Genomic DNA, 19917 nt, shown 5'->3' on the forward strand with positions numbered 1-19917 from the left:
GTGGCAAAGAATTAAACAGTTGTTGAAAAAGTTTCAGTTACAATATTTTGCTACTGTTAAAAGTTAAATTGGAGAATTTAGTAATAAGTCATATCTACGGTGACTTTATAGGTATAAAATTTACAGTCGCATATTTTAAGTTGTGTATTTTAAACTTGTTACTACAAAGTGTTGTTTGGGAATTAGTTGTAGTCTTTCTGTACGCTGCTGATTAGAGCGACAATAAGGTTTTAATATTCAAAAAAAGATTTTAATATTTATGTGAACTAATACTGGTGTTGCTATAACATTCTTCTGGGGATTTACATGGTCTTAGGGCAACAAACAGCCTGTGTAGTCAAAAGTCTGTGATAACTTCACATATAAACTGAGGCATTTATTTATGCATACAAGAGCTGGGGTGCAGGCCAGAGGTATGGGGGGGTGAGAGGATTCACCAGAGACAGAGCGGGGAGCAGAAGCAGGTGGATCCACTGAAGTACCCTGCTGAGGGGAGCAGTGGGGAGACAGGAGAGGTCTGCTGCGCCATGTGGGTCAGCTTCCTGGCCAGAATCACACTCAGCTCACGGTAATGACTGCCTGAGACTATCCCTCAGGTTACCTGGGACGCCCCTCAGAATAGTGTTTTCAGATGTGTTAAATAAAATAAGATGCAGAGGATGGGCCTCCCTGGTGGCGCAGGAAGTTGAGCACAGCGCTGTGAAGCTGTCTGCAGCCTCTGCAGTGACCATTCAATCCCCGCCGGCCATGGTGCAACCCACATGGCGCGGCAGACCTCTCCTGTCTCACCCGCTGCTCCCCTCAGCAGCCTATTTCGGTCAGTCTGCTTGTTCTGCTCCCTGCTGTGTCTCTGGTGAATCCTCTCACCCTCCCGCGCATCTGGCCTGTACCCTGGTTCTTGTATAAATAAATAAATCTTTAAAAAAAAAAAAAAGTCAGAGGAAACCAGTTGTATTGAAGTGCCTGCTATGTGTTAAGTAAGTTGATGTGAAGCATTAAGGATGCTGCCCGACACGGGGCAAGTTGTGTTCTACTGCAGCCACCTAGGTCCCCTCCATAGCATCCACTGTTAAGCAGTTTTTGAAGATTTTTCCAAAATGGATTGCCTGGGCCTCCCTGGTGGCAGAAGGGGTTAAGTCTCAGCACGGTGACCCTAGCCGTGCAGCGCGAGTTCAATCCCCAGCCAGGGAGCTACCCACGTGGCGCAGCAGACCTCTCCTGACTTGCCCCCTGCTCCCCTCAGCAGTGTGTTTCAGTGGATCTGCTCCCCACTCTATCTCTGGGTAGTCCTCTCATCCCCTCCACCTCTGGCCTGCACTCCAGCTCTTGTATGCATAAATAAATAAATCTTTTAAAAAAATTATAAATGGGTTACCTAAGAACTTTCTGTGATAATGGAAATGTTCCATATTATGCTGACTTTTATAATAGCCGCTAGCAACTCAACGACTGTTACGCAGTTGAAATGTGATTAGTCCAACCAAGGAAAGGACTGTTAAACTTTATCTAATTTTAATTTATTGAAATTAATTTTGATTGCTTGAAACTTAACTCCATATGTAACTCAAGGCTTCCACTTTAGCGTAGCTAGTGTAGCTCTCAGCATATTCTAGTGGCTACAATGCAATTGATTCAACTATGTAAGCTACAATGATATAAACTGGTTGGATAAATTGTTTAATTTTATTCTAGGAAAAGAAGTATCTCTTTTATACTTTCAAAGATATTTAGTCTGGCAGGAAATTAAAATGGACTTTGGCATTTTCCCCCATTTTTGGCTCTTTGAAAATGAATGTGTGGTTCGGCAGCACTTTACAGTATTCACAACTCAGATTAGGTGTAAAGAGTAGACGGTGAGATGGGCCTCCCTGGTGGCGCAGTGGTTGAGCGCTGGGCTGTGAAGCTGCTGGCAGCCTCTGCAGAACTGGTTCGATCCCTGGCCCCCGGTGAGGGTCCCACATGGCGCGCAGACCTCTCCTGCCGCCCGCTGCTCCCCTCAGCAGTGTCCTTCGGTCCTTCTGCCTGCTCTGCTCCCCGCTCTGGCTCTGGTGAATCCTCTCACCCTCCCGCGCTTCTGAGTGTGCCCAATGCTTGTATAAATAAATAAAATCTTTAAAAAAAAAAAAAAGTATACGGTGAGGGCTTTTTGAGCTGCTTCCATGGGGTGAATCAGTTTTACAGGCAACCGGCATTGTCATTTCATATCTTTCCATAGAGATTTACATCTTTGCACGCAAATGTGATGTATTTGCTTTTCACAAGGTAAATGGTAGCCAGTAATATCACCATTCTGGCATGTTTTTTCATTTAGTATGTTTTTCAGAGCATTGCATAAACACAAAGATTTCACTGTTTTCTGATAGTGTATATTGCATGGTTTGGTTTTTAGCATGATTATTTCTTGTTTGTTTTTTTTTTTCTTTTTTTAAAATATATTTATTTATACAAGAGCTGGGGTACAGGCCGGAGGTGCAGGAGGGTGAGAGGATTCACCAGAGGCAGAGCAGGGAACAGAACAGGCAGACTGATGAAACCCACTGCTGAGGGAGCAGCGGGTGAGACAGGAGAGGTCTGCCCGCCGTATGGGACTCTCCCTGGCTGGCCGGGAATGGAACTGGCATTGCAGAGGCTGCGGACAGCTTCACAGCGCTGCGCTCAACCCGCTGTGCCACTGGGGAGGCCCCTGTTTGATTTACATTTAGGCTGTTTCCAACCACTTGGAGTTTAGTCTGTTTCCCATCCCTGAAGTGTGTATCTGTAAGGTAGATGATGTTGGCAACCAATGGAAATTTAAGACCTACTGACCAAATACAACACTTCTGTGTCTATGGCTGGGTGTTTAGACGACAGTTTTTCTTTTAGAGTTCTTCGCATTTGTGAAATGTTTAAAAACCACACGTATCAGGTACACAGAAAAAAATGTAGACTTAGGTGCGTGAACCTTACGGTGGTGACTGAAGTCCTTGGTACCTGTCCCCGGAGCAGCATCGGCGCCCCTTCTCCGCGCTTCCCATCACAGACCCCGCGTCCACCCGCCGTCCGCACTTGGGGCCCTCGTTCCCTCCCAGGTTGTTTCCATCTGACTGCTTGTAGTGTCATCTGCAAAGTGTGTTTCTCCGACGTGGATTTTAGCTCTAACGTCGTCAAAACGGAGATGGTAGGTAGGGAAAGGACGGCCTTGCTATTGTCACGTGACACTTGCTAAGAGAAGAAAAGCTGGACGGAGCCTGGGTTCCAGTGCTGGCCGGTGGCCGTCCAGGGAGCCCTGCGCGGGCGCGGTCTCGAGGTCTCAGGCGTCCCGGCCCGTGCTCGTCGGTCTCTGCAGAGCCTGGTAGGGGCCGTGGAAAGTCCTGCTCTGTCCTTGCACAGAGTGGTCAGAGCCGAGTCCTGTGGTTTGAAATTCTTAGTTCTTCAGGGCGTAGGGCCCAAGGGTGAGGAAAGCAGCTACACTTAGTACATGGTTGCACTGAGTTACCAAGTTGCCTGTAGGTAGGTCTGGGCCAGATGCACCTTGGCAGTCAGTGCTTTCTCTTTTTTAAAGATTTGTTTTTTTATTTTTTAAGATTTATTCATTTATTTATGCAAGCACTGGGTACAGTCAGAAGCGCGGGAGGGTGAGAGGATCCACCAGAGCCAGAGCGGGGAGCAGAGCAGGCAGAAGGACCGAAGGACACTGCTGAGGGGAGCAGCGGGCGGCAGGAGAGGTCTGCGCGCCATGTGGGACCCTCCTCCGGTGGCCGGGGAGCAGCCGGGGATCGAACCGGCACTGCAGAGGCCGCGGGCAGCTTCGCAACCCAGCGCTCAACCGCTGCGCCACCGGGGAGGCCCTGAAGATTTGTTTTTTTATGCATAAAAGAGCTGGGGTGTAGGCCAGAGGTGCGGGGCCGTGGTGCTGGTGGTGATGATGATGGTGAGGGGACTGCCCAGGGACAGTGGGGAGCAGAGCAGGAGGATCCACTGGAACACACTGCTGAGCTGGGGGGATACAGGAGAGGTCTGTACCATGTGGTCAGCTCCCTGGCCTGGGAATCACACTCAGACCGCAGAGGCTGGCCTCAGCTTGACAGCGCTGAGACTTTAACCCCTGTGCCACGAGGGAGGCCCCTCAGTGCTTTCTTTTAAAAAAGGATGGCGCAGTAGCTGAGGAGCTGTCCAGGGGACACGCCTGGCCTGTGTATGGCGCACGCTGTCCCATCCCGCTCGTTCGTTCCTCGCTCTGTCCCTCGTCTTCCTCTTCCTGGTTTTGTTTCTGTGGGTCATATTTCCAGTGTGTTTTTTATGAAAAGTTACATACGAGCTGGAAATTTTTGAGGCCTTGTATATCTAAACAGTATTACTGGATTTTTTTTTTTTGAGGCATGTTTTATTTGTTTGTTTGTTTGTTTTGTTTACACAAGCACTGGGTACAGTCAGAAGCACGGGAGGGTGAGAGAATTCCCCAGAGCCAGAGCAGGGAGCAGAGCAGGCAGAAGGACCGAAGCACACTGCTGAGGGGAGCAGCGGGCGGCAGGAGAGGTCTGCGCGCCATGTGGGACCCTCCTCCGGTGGCCGGGGAGCAGCTGGGGATCGAACCGGCGCCGCAGAGGCCGCGGGCAGCCTAGCAACCCAGCGCTCAACCGCTGCGCCACTGGGGAGGCCCATTACTAGATTTTTGAAGTCCTGTGGCCTCTCCAGTCAGGAGTCGCTCTGGAGTTTGGTTCTCTTCACTGTGCCCGGTTTGCCTCCCGTGGCCCTTTCAGAGACATGGCTCTCGCGTGGGTGTTTCCACCCGCTGTGCGGGTACACAGTGAGCTTCACACATACCCCCGTTAGACTTTCTGGATAACAGTTCTCCTGTCCATCACTTCTCATTTTCTTCGCTCTTCTTTTTGAAACAGTTATTCAGATATTTGATCTCCTGTGTTGACTCTTAAAAAAATTTTAAATTTTCCTCTCATTTTCTATGTTCTTTTCTTTGCTTTATTTTCTGGGATGTTTAATTTCTAGATGTTTTCTCTATTTCTCGTTCACTTATAGCTTCCTATAATTATTGCATGCATGCAAAATCTTAACTTTTTTTCTTGAGGACATATATAGGTAGGTATTTTTAAAAGCATTTTCTTTTCCCTGCCTGCTTGTTTCTTCCAAGTCACTTAATTTTATTTTTTTGTTAAGGTTTATTTATCTATGCATGCAAGAACTGGGGTGCAGACCAGGGGTGTGGGGAGGTGAGAGGACTCACCACAGTTTAGAGCAGAACAGGCAGATCCACTGAGAGGCACTGCTGAAGGGAGCAGCAGGCGAGACAGGAGAGGTCTGTTGTGCTTTGTGGGTTGCCTCCCTGGCCAGGGATTGAACTCAGGCCACAGTGGCTGGTGACAGCTTGATAGCGCTGAGAATTTAACCCCTGCACCACCAGCCAGATTATTTCATATCTTTCTTTAATGTATGTAGTGCTTGTGGCTTACTGAGATGTTGGATGACTGGTACAGATCATTGCAGCTGTCCTTACGGCATCTCTATTAAGGCTACAGTAATCTTCAACTAAGAAGTAGTGAAGTGAGGAAGGGTCGTATAAGGATGTTCTGGAGACAGGTCACCCACACAGTGCTGTCCATCTGGGGCGGGGGTGGGGGGGGTGGGCATTGACCCTGTCCCGATTAAGCACTGAATGGCAGAGCTCGGATCCCAGCCTCGGGAGCAGGCTTCAGACGGGCTCCAGACTGGTGTGTCTCATGTGCTGATAGAAAACTGGTCTGTTTCAGTTTAAATAACTTCCAGCCTCATGGCTTTGTAAAATGATAAAAATAAGACAAAGATGAAAGTATACGTAAGTTTGAATTTTATATTACTAGTTTCAACAGATCTAAGAATACTCTCAGGTTTCTATAAAGTTATCTAAGTCTTTACTTTCCATTTCTGTGCGTACCCTGATTGTAGACCATAACCATCAGGCGTCATAGACCACACTTTGTTACTGCCGCAAGCCTTTTTTATTGCTTGGGGAACTGTTGATTTTTGCTTATTTTCAGAGTAAGGGTTGGATGATGTCCTAACTTGGAAAACAAAGTTCTTAGGAGTAGTTTTTGTCGAAGTGTTGCACAGAAGTTGGGTGTCTTGGGGAATGCTCATTTTTATTTGTAGAAGAGAGAGCTGTGTGTTTGGGTGAGGGTTGATGAGAGATCCTGAGTGTTCATAACTATGGAAAAGCACCCCTGGGTGTGGGAATGCAAGCAGCGAAGACTCGGAGCTAGCGAGATGCTCACGCTGTATTTGGGCTTTATGATCCTAGGGTTCTCTCATGAGGTCAGTCCGTGCCTGATCCACATGGTGGTCTTTTTAGAGTGTAAAAAGCTACCTCAGATTCTTGGCAGCCAGTTGTTAGATTTGTCATACTCTTGCTTGGCTTTTCTCTGTCTCCATTCTTACATTGCTACACCTGCTGAGGGGAGCGGCGGGCGGGAGGAGAGGTCTTCGCACCATGTGGGACCCTTGCCGGTGGCCGGGGATCGAACTGGCGCTACAGAGGCTGCGGACAGCTTCGCAGACCAGCGCTCAACCGCTGCGCCACCGGGGGAGGCCCACTGATGCTTTTTTTTTAATGCTTGGTCTGTCGTTTATTTTATGATATACTTCTGCAATAATTCTTTCTCTTTAAAAACATTGAGTGTTCAGTTTTATAGTATTGTTGCCATAGATGTGTAAACTTTAAATATTTTCTTATTTTCCAATAGGAAACCACCCCTACTCCTAATCCCCCACCTACAGAAGAAGAAAAAACAGAATCTAATCAGGAGGTTGCTAATCCAGAACACTATATAAAACATCCTTTACAGAACAGGTAAGCTTTCGGACATGTAGGTAAATGGTGACTGTTACAGGCTTCGGGAAAGGGCAGGTGCGACCAGTGCTGGGTTATATTAGGGGGAGGATTCCATCTTCATTTAGATGACCCATGTCTAGCACGCACCTCTATGCTTGAATCTTGAGCTTAGAAGGGAGAACTGGGCGAGAGATGGGTTTGACATGCAGCAGTCATTGGTAATCGGGGCTAGGTGAAGCTGATAGAGTGAATTCTCTTAAGGCATAAACTTGCCTGACAGCAGAGACTTAGGACACCAGGATATAGGGGATTTCTTCTAGCGAGAAGGTCTGAAAGGGTATAGACACTTAACACCAAATAAAGTAGGAAAGTGATGGAAACCAAAAGGTTTGTTTTAAAGACAAGATGGTCAGCAGTATTTGTGCCTCTAAAAGGTTGACTATCATTGGGTTGAACAGTAAAGTCTCAGAATCACCTTTGGATTGAATGATATCAAAAATTCATCTAATATAGGAGAAGGTCTAGTAGAAAGTCTAGCAGTTGACGGAAGATGGAGGGAGTAGTTCCACGCGTGAATAGAAAGTGCAGGTGTGTAAGGAAGAACGGGCACCTTGCAGTCGGGCTGTGGAGGAGAAGTTTGTACGTGGAGCCCCAGTGGGGTCTGCATGTGGGGTGGTTTGGGAGAGGAAGAGGAGCCTTGGAGGGTGGTTCTGTTGTCATGGTGCGGTGCAAGTTGACTGGCAGGGCGCTCCCCCGTTTTTCCCCAACTCCAGTCTGCCCTTTCGCAGGATGTCTGTTTTCACTTGATTTTTCTGGTTAATGTAGTGAAATCACACATGCGATGTCACATGGCTGTGTAATGATCATTCATTGAGCCGATGATGGGAAGAACATGGCCCCTTGGAAACATTCTACACGTTTGGGGAGAATAAGTTGGAATTAACTTCTGAGGATAACTCCATGTTTCAGTTCCACTCACTGTATTCAGAGATCCTGTGAGATTATCTATAATTTTGTTTCACTTGTCTAAAAAGTCTTTTTTCCCTTTATGACCACATGACAGACACAGTCGGCCTACCGAAATAGCGCGTGCGTGTTTGGTGTAGAAGACCGTGGGTTAGTATATCCTTGTGAGGACCAAATGGGTTCTGTAAACAGGGAAGTGGCAACTAGTGATGGAGGCAGCCAGTGCCAAGGTTCACGTGGTCCCGGAAGGACGGAATTCTTGCTCAGGAGAGCACTGTCCCGAAGATGGTTGAACAGTTGGTTAGTGGCAGTTTCACACAGTCCAACCTAACAGAACCAAAACCCTCTGGTCTTTTTTAAAAGCTGTCTCCGTAATGCCCTCTAGTGTGGCGGACTCGCCTCTCGGGGTCGCTGGCGTTGGGGAGAAGGATGCAGGACGCCCGCAGCCTGCTAACTCGCCAGTCGGCACACTGAGGAAACCCTGAAGTGGAGTCTGAGCCTTTCAGGTTCTCTGAAAACCTGTAGTTACTATAAGAACGAGTAAATCATCAGGAGACAAGTGTATGAAGAATCTTTTACTTTACTTCAGATCTTTACTCTCTAGCGTGTTCTGTGTTAAATTTGCCTTGCAGTCTTTGCCTGTGCATAGATGTACACTTTTAAATAACGGGTGGCCATACTGTTGGCTTTTTGTTTCTGCAGATTTTGTCTCATTTCAAATTATTGCCTTGTATTGAATGACTATATAGTCCGTATTTTATCAGGCTTACATTAATGCATATATAGATTTTCCCATTTGCAGACAGTGTACATCCTTAAGTATATGCTAATTCTTGTGACTATATTTACACTGCTCAATTATCCTCCGTTATTATCATAGATGCCTTCACAGCTTTGAGTTCTGGTTTCTACATCCCTGTCAAGCAGTGTCACATCAGTCTTTTTAATTATTGCTGCTTGGCGTAGTCCCAGTGTGATTTATGAAAACAATGTCTTAATGTTTTAAATGTGCATTCTTTTATGGAAATCTCTAAGCAGTTTCACATTGATCATTTTTGTTTTATCTGTTAACAGCCTATTCACTTTTTTCCCTTTGGCTTATTCAAGTTTATTTCCAAGCCTCGTATGTGAGGGATGCAAACCCCCCCCCCCCCCCCCAGAGGAGGATGGGGTTGAAAGAGCTGTCCAAAGAGTTTGTCTTTAACCTTGTCTGTGGGATTGTATAGTTTGTAGAGATTTTATTTACATGTGGTCCTCCATGACTTCTGGGTTTCATGCCAGTCTGAAGGAAACTTCACCTGCACGGGTATCCTATTTAGTAGCTGCAGGCAGTCTCTCGCGACGGTGTGTTATATTTTATTTTACATCGGCAGTTCTCAAACTTTCTGGTCTTATGGCCCGTTTAGACTCCACAGAGCTTTGATTGTATAGATTTTTTTTTTTTAAGATTTATTTTTATTTATGCCTATAAGAACTGGGGTGTAGGCCAGAGAGGGAGGGTGAGAGGATTCCCCAAAGACAGGGTGGGGTGCAGAACAGGTGGATCCACTCAAATCCACTGCTGAGGGGCGCAGTGGGGAGACATGGGGAGGCCTGCTGTGCCCTGTGGGTCAGCTCCCTGGCCAGGATCAAACTCATACTGCTGTGGCTGGCAATAGCTTCCTAGCACTGACACTTAATCCCTGTGACACCAGGGAGGCCCTGATTGTGCAGATTTTTGGTTGTCATGGATTATAAGAAATTAAACCTGATATGTAAAATTACATAATCATTTAAAAATCTATTACATGTGAAGTTATTTTATGAAAAATATCCAATAAACGTAGATAGTGGAAAGAGGAGCATTTTTGTAAATCTGAGTGCCGGACTTAATGGGAGTGAGCTGGGTTTTCATATTTACTTCACAGTTTGTGGAGATGGGTTGTATCAGGGATAGTATAAGAGAAAATACAGCCTCACATAGGTGTGTGGTTGGAAAGGGATGGAGAATTTTAATCGCCTTTTAGAATAACTATGGATATTCCCCTCTGATGAGAATAGGTTGTTTATAGATTAGATTAGTTGCCACGTGAAATCTGAAACCACCCAAGAACTTCTCCTTCTCTGGTGTGTTAAAATCTCTTGGGTGCTCTTGCATTTGGAGTGGATCTTTTACCCAGCCATGACTTTGCAGCCCCACTGGTCATTTCGAATAAACTGTTACTTTTCTTTAAAAAAAAAAAAATTAGGGCCTCCCTGGTGGCACAGCAATTGAGCACTGGGCTGTGGAGCTGCCTGCAGCCTCTGCAGCACCGGTTCAATCCCCGGCCCCCGGCAAGGGTCCCAGATGGTGCGCAGACCTCTTCTGCTGCGCCCGCTGCTCCCCTCAGCAGTGTATTTCATCAGTCTGCCTGTTCTGCTCCCTGCTCTGGCTCTGGTGAATTCTCTTACCCTCCCACGCTTCTGACTGTATCCAGTGCTTGTATAAATAAATAAATCTTATAAAAAATTTATGATAATTTTATTTCTAGAAGGGCAGGTGTATTATTTTTTAAAAAGCAAGGAAAGCAAAGGAGGCCTGCACAGACATAGTGGCAGAAAGAGCCGCCTGTGGAAGGGCCGGATGTGTGAGAAGCGACACCTGCATGGAGACAGGCAGGAGGGCAGTTGCCAAATTTTTTATTTCTAAAGGACAGTTTTATTAGGAAAAGAAAAAGAGAAAAGAGAGGCATCTGCATAGTCACAGGTGGCAGACGCGCGGCCTTCAAATACTGTTTGAATGAGTTATGCAGGTCTCCCAGATAGGACACTTCTTGTTATCCACTGTCGAAGCAGTGTCACTGCTCAGCTCATCAGAAGGGTCTCTGGGATCAAGTTGTCAGCTCACGGTGGCATTTGCAGGCTTTTACAAATTTTTTATGAATCCTGAAAAATTATAAAAGTTCATTCTGTTCATTTTTCAAAAAATAATCATGGGTTATCACCCACATTTTCAGGTAAAAGAGATGTTTCATGTAAAAAGTAAACAGTCCACCTCATAGTTCCCTCAGCATTGTACTGGGCCTATAGGAGACGTGTTTGTTGTGGGGTGTGTGCACACCACGTGCACACAGATGGGGCTTCATGAAGCTGGTATGGTAAAGGCCCGGCCACTGCTCGTCCAGCCAGTGTGGCCCTCGGGGCCTGCGGAGGCTCCAGCCAGTGTCCCCGGCGACGTGTGTCTTTCCTGCCTGTCAGCACGGAGGACACCTCAGCCTTTCCAGGAGAGAGAGCTCCTGACAGCTTCCCTGGCCTGCGGAGCACACTTTGGGAGCCTCTGAGTTAGGGGACCCCTTGTTTGTCGGCACGTTATGTGTTTCTAGGTTTCCAAATTCTGGACATTCTGTGTAAACAATTTTTGCTTCCTTCAGTTTAATGGCTGAATTGATTTCTAACAGTCCAGGTTATGGGCCTTGACTGTGTATGTGTGCACGTGCTGTCTGTGTCTACGTAATAGTTTTCCTTCTACTTTTGCTTTTTTTCCCTTGATGGTGGTTGGAAGTGCAAATTATTGAGGTGTTGAAATGCATCTCACGTTTATGTCTAAATGACATTACCAAATTAAAAAAGAAAGACATTAGTAAGCATTATTCATGTATGGCCATTTGGAAACTATTTTCAGCCTTTTTTTATCAATAGAAACTCAGATTTCCCTTTATGTAAACTATGGTTTAGTGTTTCAGAGAATTCTAAAGACTTGGGCTAATATTTAATAAATTGTAATTTTGATGTTAGCATCTTCAAGGTCTTAGAATAAAGCCCCTTTTAACAGAAACATGTGCAGACATGCAGCATGTGTTATTTCAGTGCATGTATGCGGTGCAGTCCTTTATTTGCTATTTTTTCATTGTGTGTCTGAGCAAACTGAATCCTATTCAGTAGTCCTCTCCACCAGCCCTCATCCCCTCTTTCCCTTCTTGACTAATTTATTTTTGTTCCTCTAAAAATTCAGTGTTCCTGTTCCCCACATTTTTTTCTGGTTAAGTGCTGCTGCTGCTGCTCAGTGACCACTGGACCATCTACGCAGCGTCCAGCCAGCTGTGTCTGAGGGTGTGCCCTGTGGTCTCTGTTCACACAAGCCTTTTATGTAGTAGGCACAAAAGGCATACTTCTTACATGAAAGAACTAGAGATAAGTACTCACGTGCCACTGTAAAGACAACTGCCGTTTGCGTTTTCCTTTTCACTGTAATCTACAAAGAGCGCTCAAGCTCATCATCGGGATCAGTTGCGAAGTCTCATTTCGGTGGTGTCGGCACCAAGCTTGTGTGCGGCGCTCCAGACCCTCCTCACAGAGCGAAACGAGTTCAACACTGGTTTTCCCCGGCCCCTTCTCCCCAGCTCTGGCCACCCCCACGCTCCTGTCCTCTCTAGGGGTTGAACTACCCTAGGTAGTACCTCTTGTAAGTGGAATCCCACCGTTTTTCTCTTTTTTAACTGGGCTGTTCACGTAACTTGCTTTTCAAGGTGTGTCCCCATTGTGGCAGTGCCAGCGTTTCCTTCCCTTTCAGGCTTCCATTATGCGTTTGGGCCACAGCTGTCTGCTCAAACCTCTGGAGTGGGCACTTAGGTTGCTTTCCCCCTGTGACTACTGTGAGGGATGCAGCTGTCATCATGGATGTAAGTGTTTTGACAATGACTTTTTATTTTTAGATGGGCACTGTGGTTTTTTAAGAATGATAAAAGCAAAACTTGGCAAGCAAACCTTCGGCTGATCTCTAAGTTTGATACTGTTGAAGACTTCTGGGCGTAAGTAACCACTTCAGGGTGTTTGTTTTATGTGTCGTTTCTCACTGTCAGTCGCTCATGCAGTGGGGGGAGAGGTGGACATTTCCTCTGCAGCAGACCTGTGACCACACAGCTCTTTGAATTGGTGGTTATTTCTCTTCAGATTCAGAAAGCTTTACTCTTGCTATCCTTTAGCCGGAATGTTTCCTGCTTGAGGAGCCTTTGTTGCCCTTGGACTTTCTGACAACTTGTGCAGCTGGTCCCCTTTACTCTGCTGCCTGGTATGGGGCTGCTCCAGGCCTCTGTCAGGCCCCCATTTGTGCAAATCCCTCAGAGCACAGCCTTTGGGGCTCTGTTGCCGGGGTCTGAGGTCTCCGCGGCTGTGTAAGATTCGGGGTCTGCCAAAGAGTGACAGTGTCTGTTACAGCAGTTCATTGGTTACATTATACTTTGTGGTTAACTCCGGAATAGTGGAAATATTTTTGAGATTTAGCAAAATGTTTGGATTTGGGGATCATAGGCCTTTTGTATGACTTCATGACAAAATTTTAAATTGTCAAATCTTTTTTCAAGAAGTTTGGGAATCGTCTCGAAAACCAAAGTTAGTCTAAAATGACAGGGAAGAACTATTTAAGAATATGAAAAACAAAACTTGTTAAAAACATTTTTAACGAGCTGCAAATTGCCTAGCAATTATCTAAATATTTTAATTTGTACGTCTAGTATATTTCTGGATCATATATATACATGTAGCGAATCGGTAGCGCTGTCCTTAGGTTATACTCTTAGCCTCTGAGTGGGTTCAGTCAAGTTTACATATGGACGCTTTCTGTAGGGTAGCAGCAGTATTCCTTTGTGTATTTACAGTGCTTTCCCATAGGAGGCATTTAGTGTGCTTTGAATCATGTGAAAAAGCAAAACATAGATTAAACTGTAAATTGTGAGTCAGCAGCTTTATTAAAAGCATTAACTTTTTTTTTTTAAAGTAGTGGAACTACTTATAAGACACCAGTAGTTTGGGTGTCTGACTACACTTAGGTTTCTGTTTTCCTTTTTGTCAAAATTCTGTGGTTTTCGTCTCCAGTTGTTTTTACTGAAGAGTCTTCCAAAATATAAAAAGTTTCTGGTCTCCTGTGGAGGAGGATGAGCAAGCAAATGGAACCATTTCGCCCACTGAATCAGATTTGCATTTGTCTAGTCTGCCTTTTACCAGTTTCCGTCACTGTGTTTCTGACTGGGCTTCTGGTCAGGCGTGGCTCCCACTTGAGTTATGTGTGAGCATTGCCGTTGCTTGGGGGAGTTTGACATCAGAATGCACAGGGAAGAAATTCAGCTTTCTACAAGTACCTAAGTCACTGCTTAATTTCTCACTTATTTTCTGTCAAATTTAATGGTCACTGAGTCCTTTCAGTTTTATCCAATCTCTCTGTAGTGTTAGGATTTCACTGAAATGTGCTGTAACAGATTTTCACTGTAAGCTTAACTGTTCAGTGACCTCAGGGTACCATGAAGAAGAAAGGAAAGGATAGCGAGAAACGGTGGTGTTTTCTACCTTGAATGCCACCGAAGAAGGTCATTTTCACACTGACTATGAATTTGGAGTGGCACTGGTGCGGATTCTGTGGTCACTCCTCCTGGTAGCTGAGTCTTTTTTGTTGCCTAGTGGGGCTGTCAGGGATGGTGCCACAGCCTTGCTGGGTTTGCGCTGTCTCACTGCAGTGTCGCGTGTTGTCCAGTGTGACAGCCAAACGATGCCAGACTCTTTCTGGAAACTCTGCTTGAAATATTCCCAGATTGGGTTAAAGTAGCATCAAAAGAACTTGACTCAGGATACCAGCATGTGTGGTCTGTGGGCATGTAGCTAAGGTAATGACCTCTCCTCCTAATGGTGGAGGCAGACGAGGCCTTCTCACCCTCCTGCCAGCTTTATACCCATTTTCTTTAAGAGACTTCAGGAGATAAATAATCTTCGGTCAAGAGCCTAAGTCATCCCAGATGTTATTCTCTTACATTGATAATTTGGAAATAGTTTAGAATTATAGAGTCCACGATTCTACCCCATATTTAAGGGATTAAAATCTCAGAGTAGGGCTTGGAACTGCTGCATTATTTTTTCCCCAACTCTCCAAAATAGTATGACTGACCAGTAACAACAATCTGTGTTGTTCGAGAAATACTGATCTGTTCTAATCTTGGATACCTTCAAGGCTAATAACCTTGAGTTTGGTCAAGGAATGTGTCTTAATGGTCAGAAAGTTTGTCTTGTTTTCTCTTGATTTTTTTTCTATGTTTAAAACTGCTCATTAGCCTCAAATTCTTGCATCTACTTATGCTCATACCTCTATTTTGTTGCTTATATATACACACACGTATGCATTTAGTTAGCTGAGACATCAAAATATATGTTTTTATTAGATAAAATAATTGAAAGTGTTTTCTTGAAAATCATGACATGTTGATTTTTGAGCTGACCACTCTTGAGATCTCTTTGGTCCATTTCAGAAGTTGACTCCATAGAAAAACACATAAACATGAACTTTTTATCTGCATTTATTTTTGTACATAGTCTCTGAATATATGTAAGCACCTGAGCTCTGCATTACACGTTCTGTGTTTATAATCACCTTTTTTTTTTTTTTTTAAACCTAGTCTGTACAACCATATCCAGTTGTCTAGTAATTTAATGCCTGGCTGTGACTACTCACTTTTTAAGGTATGCTTAATTGCTGATTTCATAAATTATGGGACTGAACCACTTGGGTATTTGTTAAGAAATCTTGCCACAAACTTGGGAGACTCGTGGAGAATAAATTAGCCCTGCCGGCTTAGTGTAAACCATAGCAGTTAATGAGAGTTTTGTTTTATGAAAACGTACTGTGATTGATTATCCAATTCAACCCCTTCTTTATATATTGGAATCCCTTTCTCTATAGACTCCAGAGTTTGTCAGGAATTCTTAACCTGGAGCAGAGGGATCCTTGAGATAATTATAAACGATTGTCAGGAGGTAGTGTGTAGGAGCATTCATGAACTTTATCAAATTTCATGATTTTTGCATATATTTTCTAGGTATAGAAATGTATGTAGCATCTCAAAAGTGTCTGTTACTCAGAAAGTTTAAGAACCTCTGAATTAAATGAAATCCAAGGTTTGATCGCTAATCTGTGCCTAAGTCAGGATTCGTAAATTCTCTGATTCTGCAGTTCTTCGCTTTGGCTTTGTCCTGTATGCCTTTCCCCCACTACAGCAGTAACAGTTTTATGGAGAATAATGTAAAACTTCGGCAGGTTTGTTGTTTAAGTTAACGTAATAATGTCTAATGTTTTGTGACCTTGTAGGATGGTATTGAGCCCATGTGGGAAGATGAGAAGAACAAGCGTGGAGGACGATGGCTGATCACATTGAACAAGCAGCAGAGACGAAGTGACCTCGATCGCTTTTGGCTAGAGACAGTAAGGTTTTCAGATTACAAAGCAGTTTTGGAATACTGATACTTCATTTACATTACAGTTTCTTTTCATTGATTATTTGAAGAGGGAGAAGATGCAATTGCCCACTCTAGAAATTCAGCCAGGCATTAATTTCATCTTGTCAGGTGAATCCTGTATATTTTCACACACCAATTCTGTGGGACCCCTGCCACATCACCAATCACATAAGGTGACTGGCAGTTGATGATCAGCTCGTCCCATCATTTCATTAACTTCAAAATTAGAGAACCACATTTTGTATGTTGAAAAATTTTAAGACCTCCCCCCCAGAGATTTACTTTGAATAACTCGTTTTACATCAATGAAGCAGTGCATCTGTAGCTTGATATAATCCAGTTTGTATGTTGTGATAGAGTGGGAACTTTAAGGCTTCATAAGATATAAATTCTAAATATGAGAAAATCACCATTATCCTGTAATGAGAGGTTCTGAATCTCAAGCTTCATTTTGCTTGTGGGAGAGATAATTAGTACATACCATATTAGAATTACACAATTAAAAAGTAATTTCAAATAAATAAAGTCATTTCAGTTTTGCACGGTGACAAAACTTTTGGGAATACATGGTGATTTTGGTGGGCAGTGCCACTGAACTATATGCCAAAGTGGTTAAAATAGGTGAGTTTTGTGTTACGTGTACTCATGTGGTTATCATTAGGGAGTGTTCATGAAAAGAGCGACGGTCTGCCACAGCTACTTTAGTTATTCCATCAACAGTCTTCTGCTCACAATTGGTAGTAGAGCAAATGAGTGTCTAATAAAATCACTCACCTTATGTATGTGTCATGACTTCAGTCTCCCTGTTTGCTGAAAAATTAAAAATTTTTATATTCTTCATGTTAAAGAAACAAGTGAATTTTTACAAAGTCGTGACAAAGAACTATACATAAGTAAAACTTAGACATTTATAAAATCAAATGTTGACTTCAAGACTTAGTTTTACATATTGCCAATATATGACAGATGTTTGCAGTTTAGTAAGTTGTTTACAGCTCCCTGAATATAACGGGGATTGTTCTGGTATTGTTTTCCAGCTGCTGTGCCTTATTGGAGAATCTTTTGATGACTACAGTGATGATGTGTGTGGAGCAGTTGTTAATGTTAGAACTAAAGGGGATAAGATAGCGATATGGACTACTGAATGTGAGAACCGGGAAGCTGTCACACACATAGGGTGAGTCTTGCTGTTTACTTGATGAGATATTGGGTAAGTAGCAGCAGCACTTTTCACTTGGAGCTTTATATAGAGTTGGATTTGTCGGTCGTTATTTTCAGTTATAATGAACTCTTTCATAATGTTGGACTGCTGCTGTTTGGTGTTCAGTGTCTTGTTACTGTTTTCATTTTTGTGAAAACACTTTTTCCTAGCAATGCATTATGTAATGACTCACGAACTTTATATTTTAGCATATAGCATTTTATTCATTTATCAAACGAGAGGGTCATTTTTCTACTTACAAACTGTAGTGCTATTGTATAATGCTCCAAATAATTCAGTGAAAATTGGCTGATGGTCTTCTGCATACGTGTGTATGCACTGCACAGAATTCTTACTGACAGTAAAGCGAAGCTGTCTTGGTTTTGTCTTTATTTAAAGCCCATGTGTAGCTTTTTTTAACTGCTTGGTAAATACTTTTCTTTGCAAAAATTGCCTGTCATTTACGCCAACTAACCTTTAGTCATTATCAGTAAAGATTTTCTTTCTACTACATGTAAATTGGTAAAATCTACTTTAAAATTTGTTTAAAAGTAAGTATGGGGCAAAGATAACAGTATGGTTGGTTGTCCCTTTGTGAATTTTCATAGCTGAATTCTCTGAACAAAAATTCCTTTTTTGAATTAAAAGGGATGGAAAGTTTCTAGGTTTCATTCTACATAGGGAGTGTCTATAAGAGAGAGGAATTGTTTGCTGATTTGTCATCATTCCTGATCTTTTTGTCAGTGCTGAAACTTGTTAATTCTGGGGGTTTCATATTTATTTGAAAATGAGTGAAATAGGAACTTTCTTCCCTAAAAATGTTGTACTTGTGTCAACATTAAAAGTTGTGAAATCTTTATAGAACATCTAATGTCAGTTACCAAAGGAAAGATTTTTTCAAACACTTCCAAGTTGCATAGCTCAGAACTGGAGCTCTCTGGCAGCTTTAATGATAAAGTATGGTTGAGGAAATACATTGTATTACAGGTTAAGTTTGATATGAGGTGTAATTTTAGTTACAAAATTACTTTTAGATACCTTATTCAGGAGAAGATAATGAAATGTCTGGAGGGTAGAAGATAAATAAAATCATCCTGTTATCATCATACTGGGGAATTTATCTCCATGAATATGTGTAGCCCTTTATTTCACTTTGTGGTTTAGTTCTGAAATTTTGCTGTTTTCTCAGAATAAAGATCTGGAGTCCTGGGCTGACCTGTGGTGCTGTCTCTGACCTGAGCAGTCTTACCGTGTAGCTTTCTCGCTCCACTGGCTCCCGTGAGCCACATCACACAGCCTGTGTCTGCTCCTCAGCCTCCAGCCATGTTTCACACACTTAGCGGCCCTCTCCTAGATGCGATTAGCCCTTCCTGTTAGTCTCAGCCCTTGTATTTCTCTTCTTTGTGCACATCACATTTTGTTCTTAAAACAGACTCATCTATTGAGAGTTATGTAGTGGAGGTGGTATGTAAGGAACTTAGTCGGAAAATGTAAATTGCCTTCAAAATATTTAATTTGTGGGTGTATAGTCTTATGATAGATAGTATGACAGATGCAACTGCAGTAATGTAAAGTATTTATAAGGGCTTATAATAAGATAGAATTGTAGCAATTTAGCCAAAGAATTAAAATACGATCATGTGTGTGTGATCGGGTCGTTGGCTTTGTGTAAATTATCTGCCTGTACTACAGCTCCACCACAGCTCCACTGCTTGTGATGATTTGATTGTAAATGATGAAATGTTAGAAATTCAAGCTTAGGGACTGTCCTGCTTTGGTTACCATTGATTTATCGGTAATTGTCGCAGTACTTGATATACAAACAGACTGATGATAAAAATACATGTTTGCTGAAAGGGTAAAGATGTCTGGTTCTGGTTTCATTCTCATGTCTGCTATTTTTTTAATACAAAGAATAATAATGAATTTTTGTGTTTTTAATAAAAACTGATAGCTTTTCTTTTTTTTTTTTTTCCCTTTTAGGAGGGTATACAAGGAAAGGTTAGGACTTCCTCCAAAGATAGTGATTGGTTATCAGTCCCATGCAGACACAGCTACTAAGAGCGGCTCGACCACTAAAAATAGGTTTGTTGTTTAAGAAGAGACCTTCTGAGTATTCTCATAGGAGACTGCGTCAAGCAATCGAGATTTGGGAGCTGAACCAAAGCCTCTTCAAAAGCAGAGTGGACTGCACTTAAATTTGATTTCCATCTAAATGTTGCTAAGATATAAGAGAAGTCTCATTCGCCTTTGTCTTGTACTTCTGTGTTCATATTTTTTTTTTTTTTAATTTTGGCTAGAATGTCCACTATCCCAATCAAAGAATTACAGTACATATGGTCCCCAGAATCCATAAATGTGTTCCAGGCCCACTCTGTCATATAGCATAGTAGAATTACCATTGCAAACACCGTTTACCTATCCACAATATTGAAAAAGAACTTGCATTTCTACACCTTACAGGAAGATAATTCTGTTTATGTTCCATTGTATGCAGGAGCATATTTTACTGGTTTGAAAGCGTATAATGCATAGTTTTCTAGCAATTTTCTTTGTTTCTTTTTACAGCATCGTCTGTGCTGTACTCTTGCTGATGGCTGCTAGATTTTAATTTATTTGTTTCCCTACTTGATAACATTAGTGATTCTGATTTCAGATTTTTCATTTGTTTTGCTTTTTGTTTTTTTTTCCCTCAATGTAACTGGTGAAGGATCCA

The 19917-nt window shown here is 43.1% G+C and overlaps 1 protein-coding gene across 1 annotated transcript; it reads left to right on the forward strand.

The window, feature by feature from the left end:
* Positions 1-15196: 15196 nt before the first annotated feature.
* EIF4E (eukaryotic translation initiation factor 4E) lies at positions 15197-19614 on the forward strand (the record flags this gene model as incomplete). The annotated part of the gene is made up of 4 exons (XM_084252860.1): positions 15197-15226; positions 15852-15965; positions 17038-17177; positions 19185-19614. 4 exons carry the CDS (start codon positions 15197-15199, stop codon positions 19297-19299), a joined length of 399 nt encoding a protein of 132 aa, XP_084108986.1. The 3' UTR covers positions 19300-19614.
* Between the last annotated feature and the right edge of the window lie 303 nt (positions 19615-19917).

Source organism: Talpa europaea (genome assembly GCF_964194135.1).
Source record: "Talpa europaea genome assembly, chromosome: 13".
Lineage (NCBI taxonomy): Eukaryota > Metazoa > Chordata > Mammalia > Eulipotyphla > Talpidae > Talpa > Talpa europaea.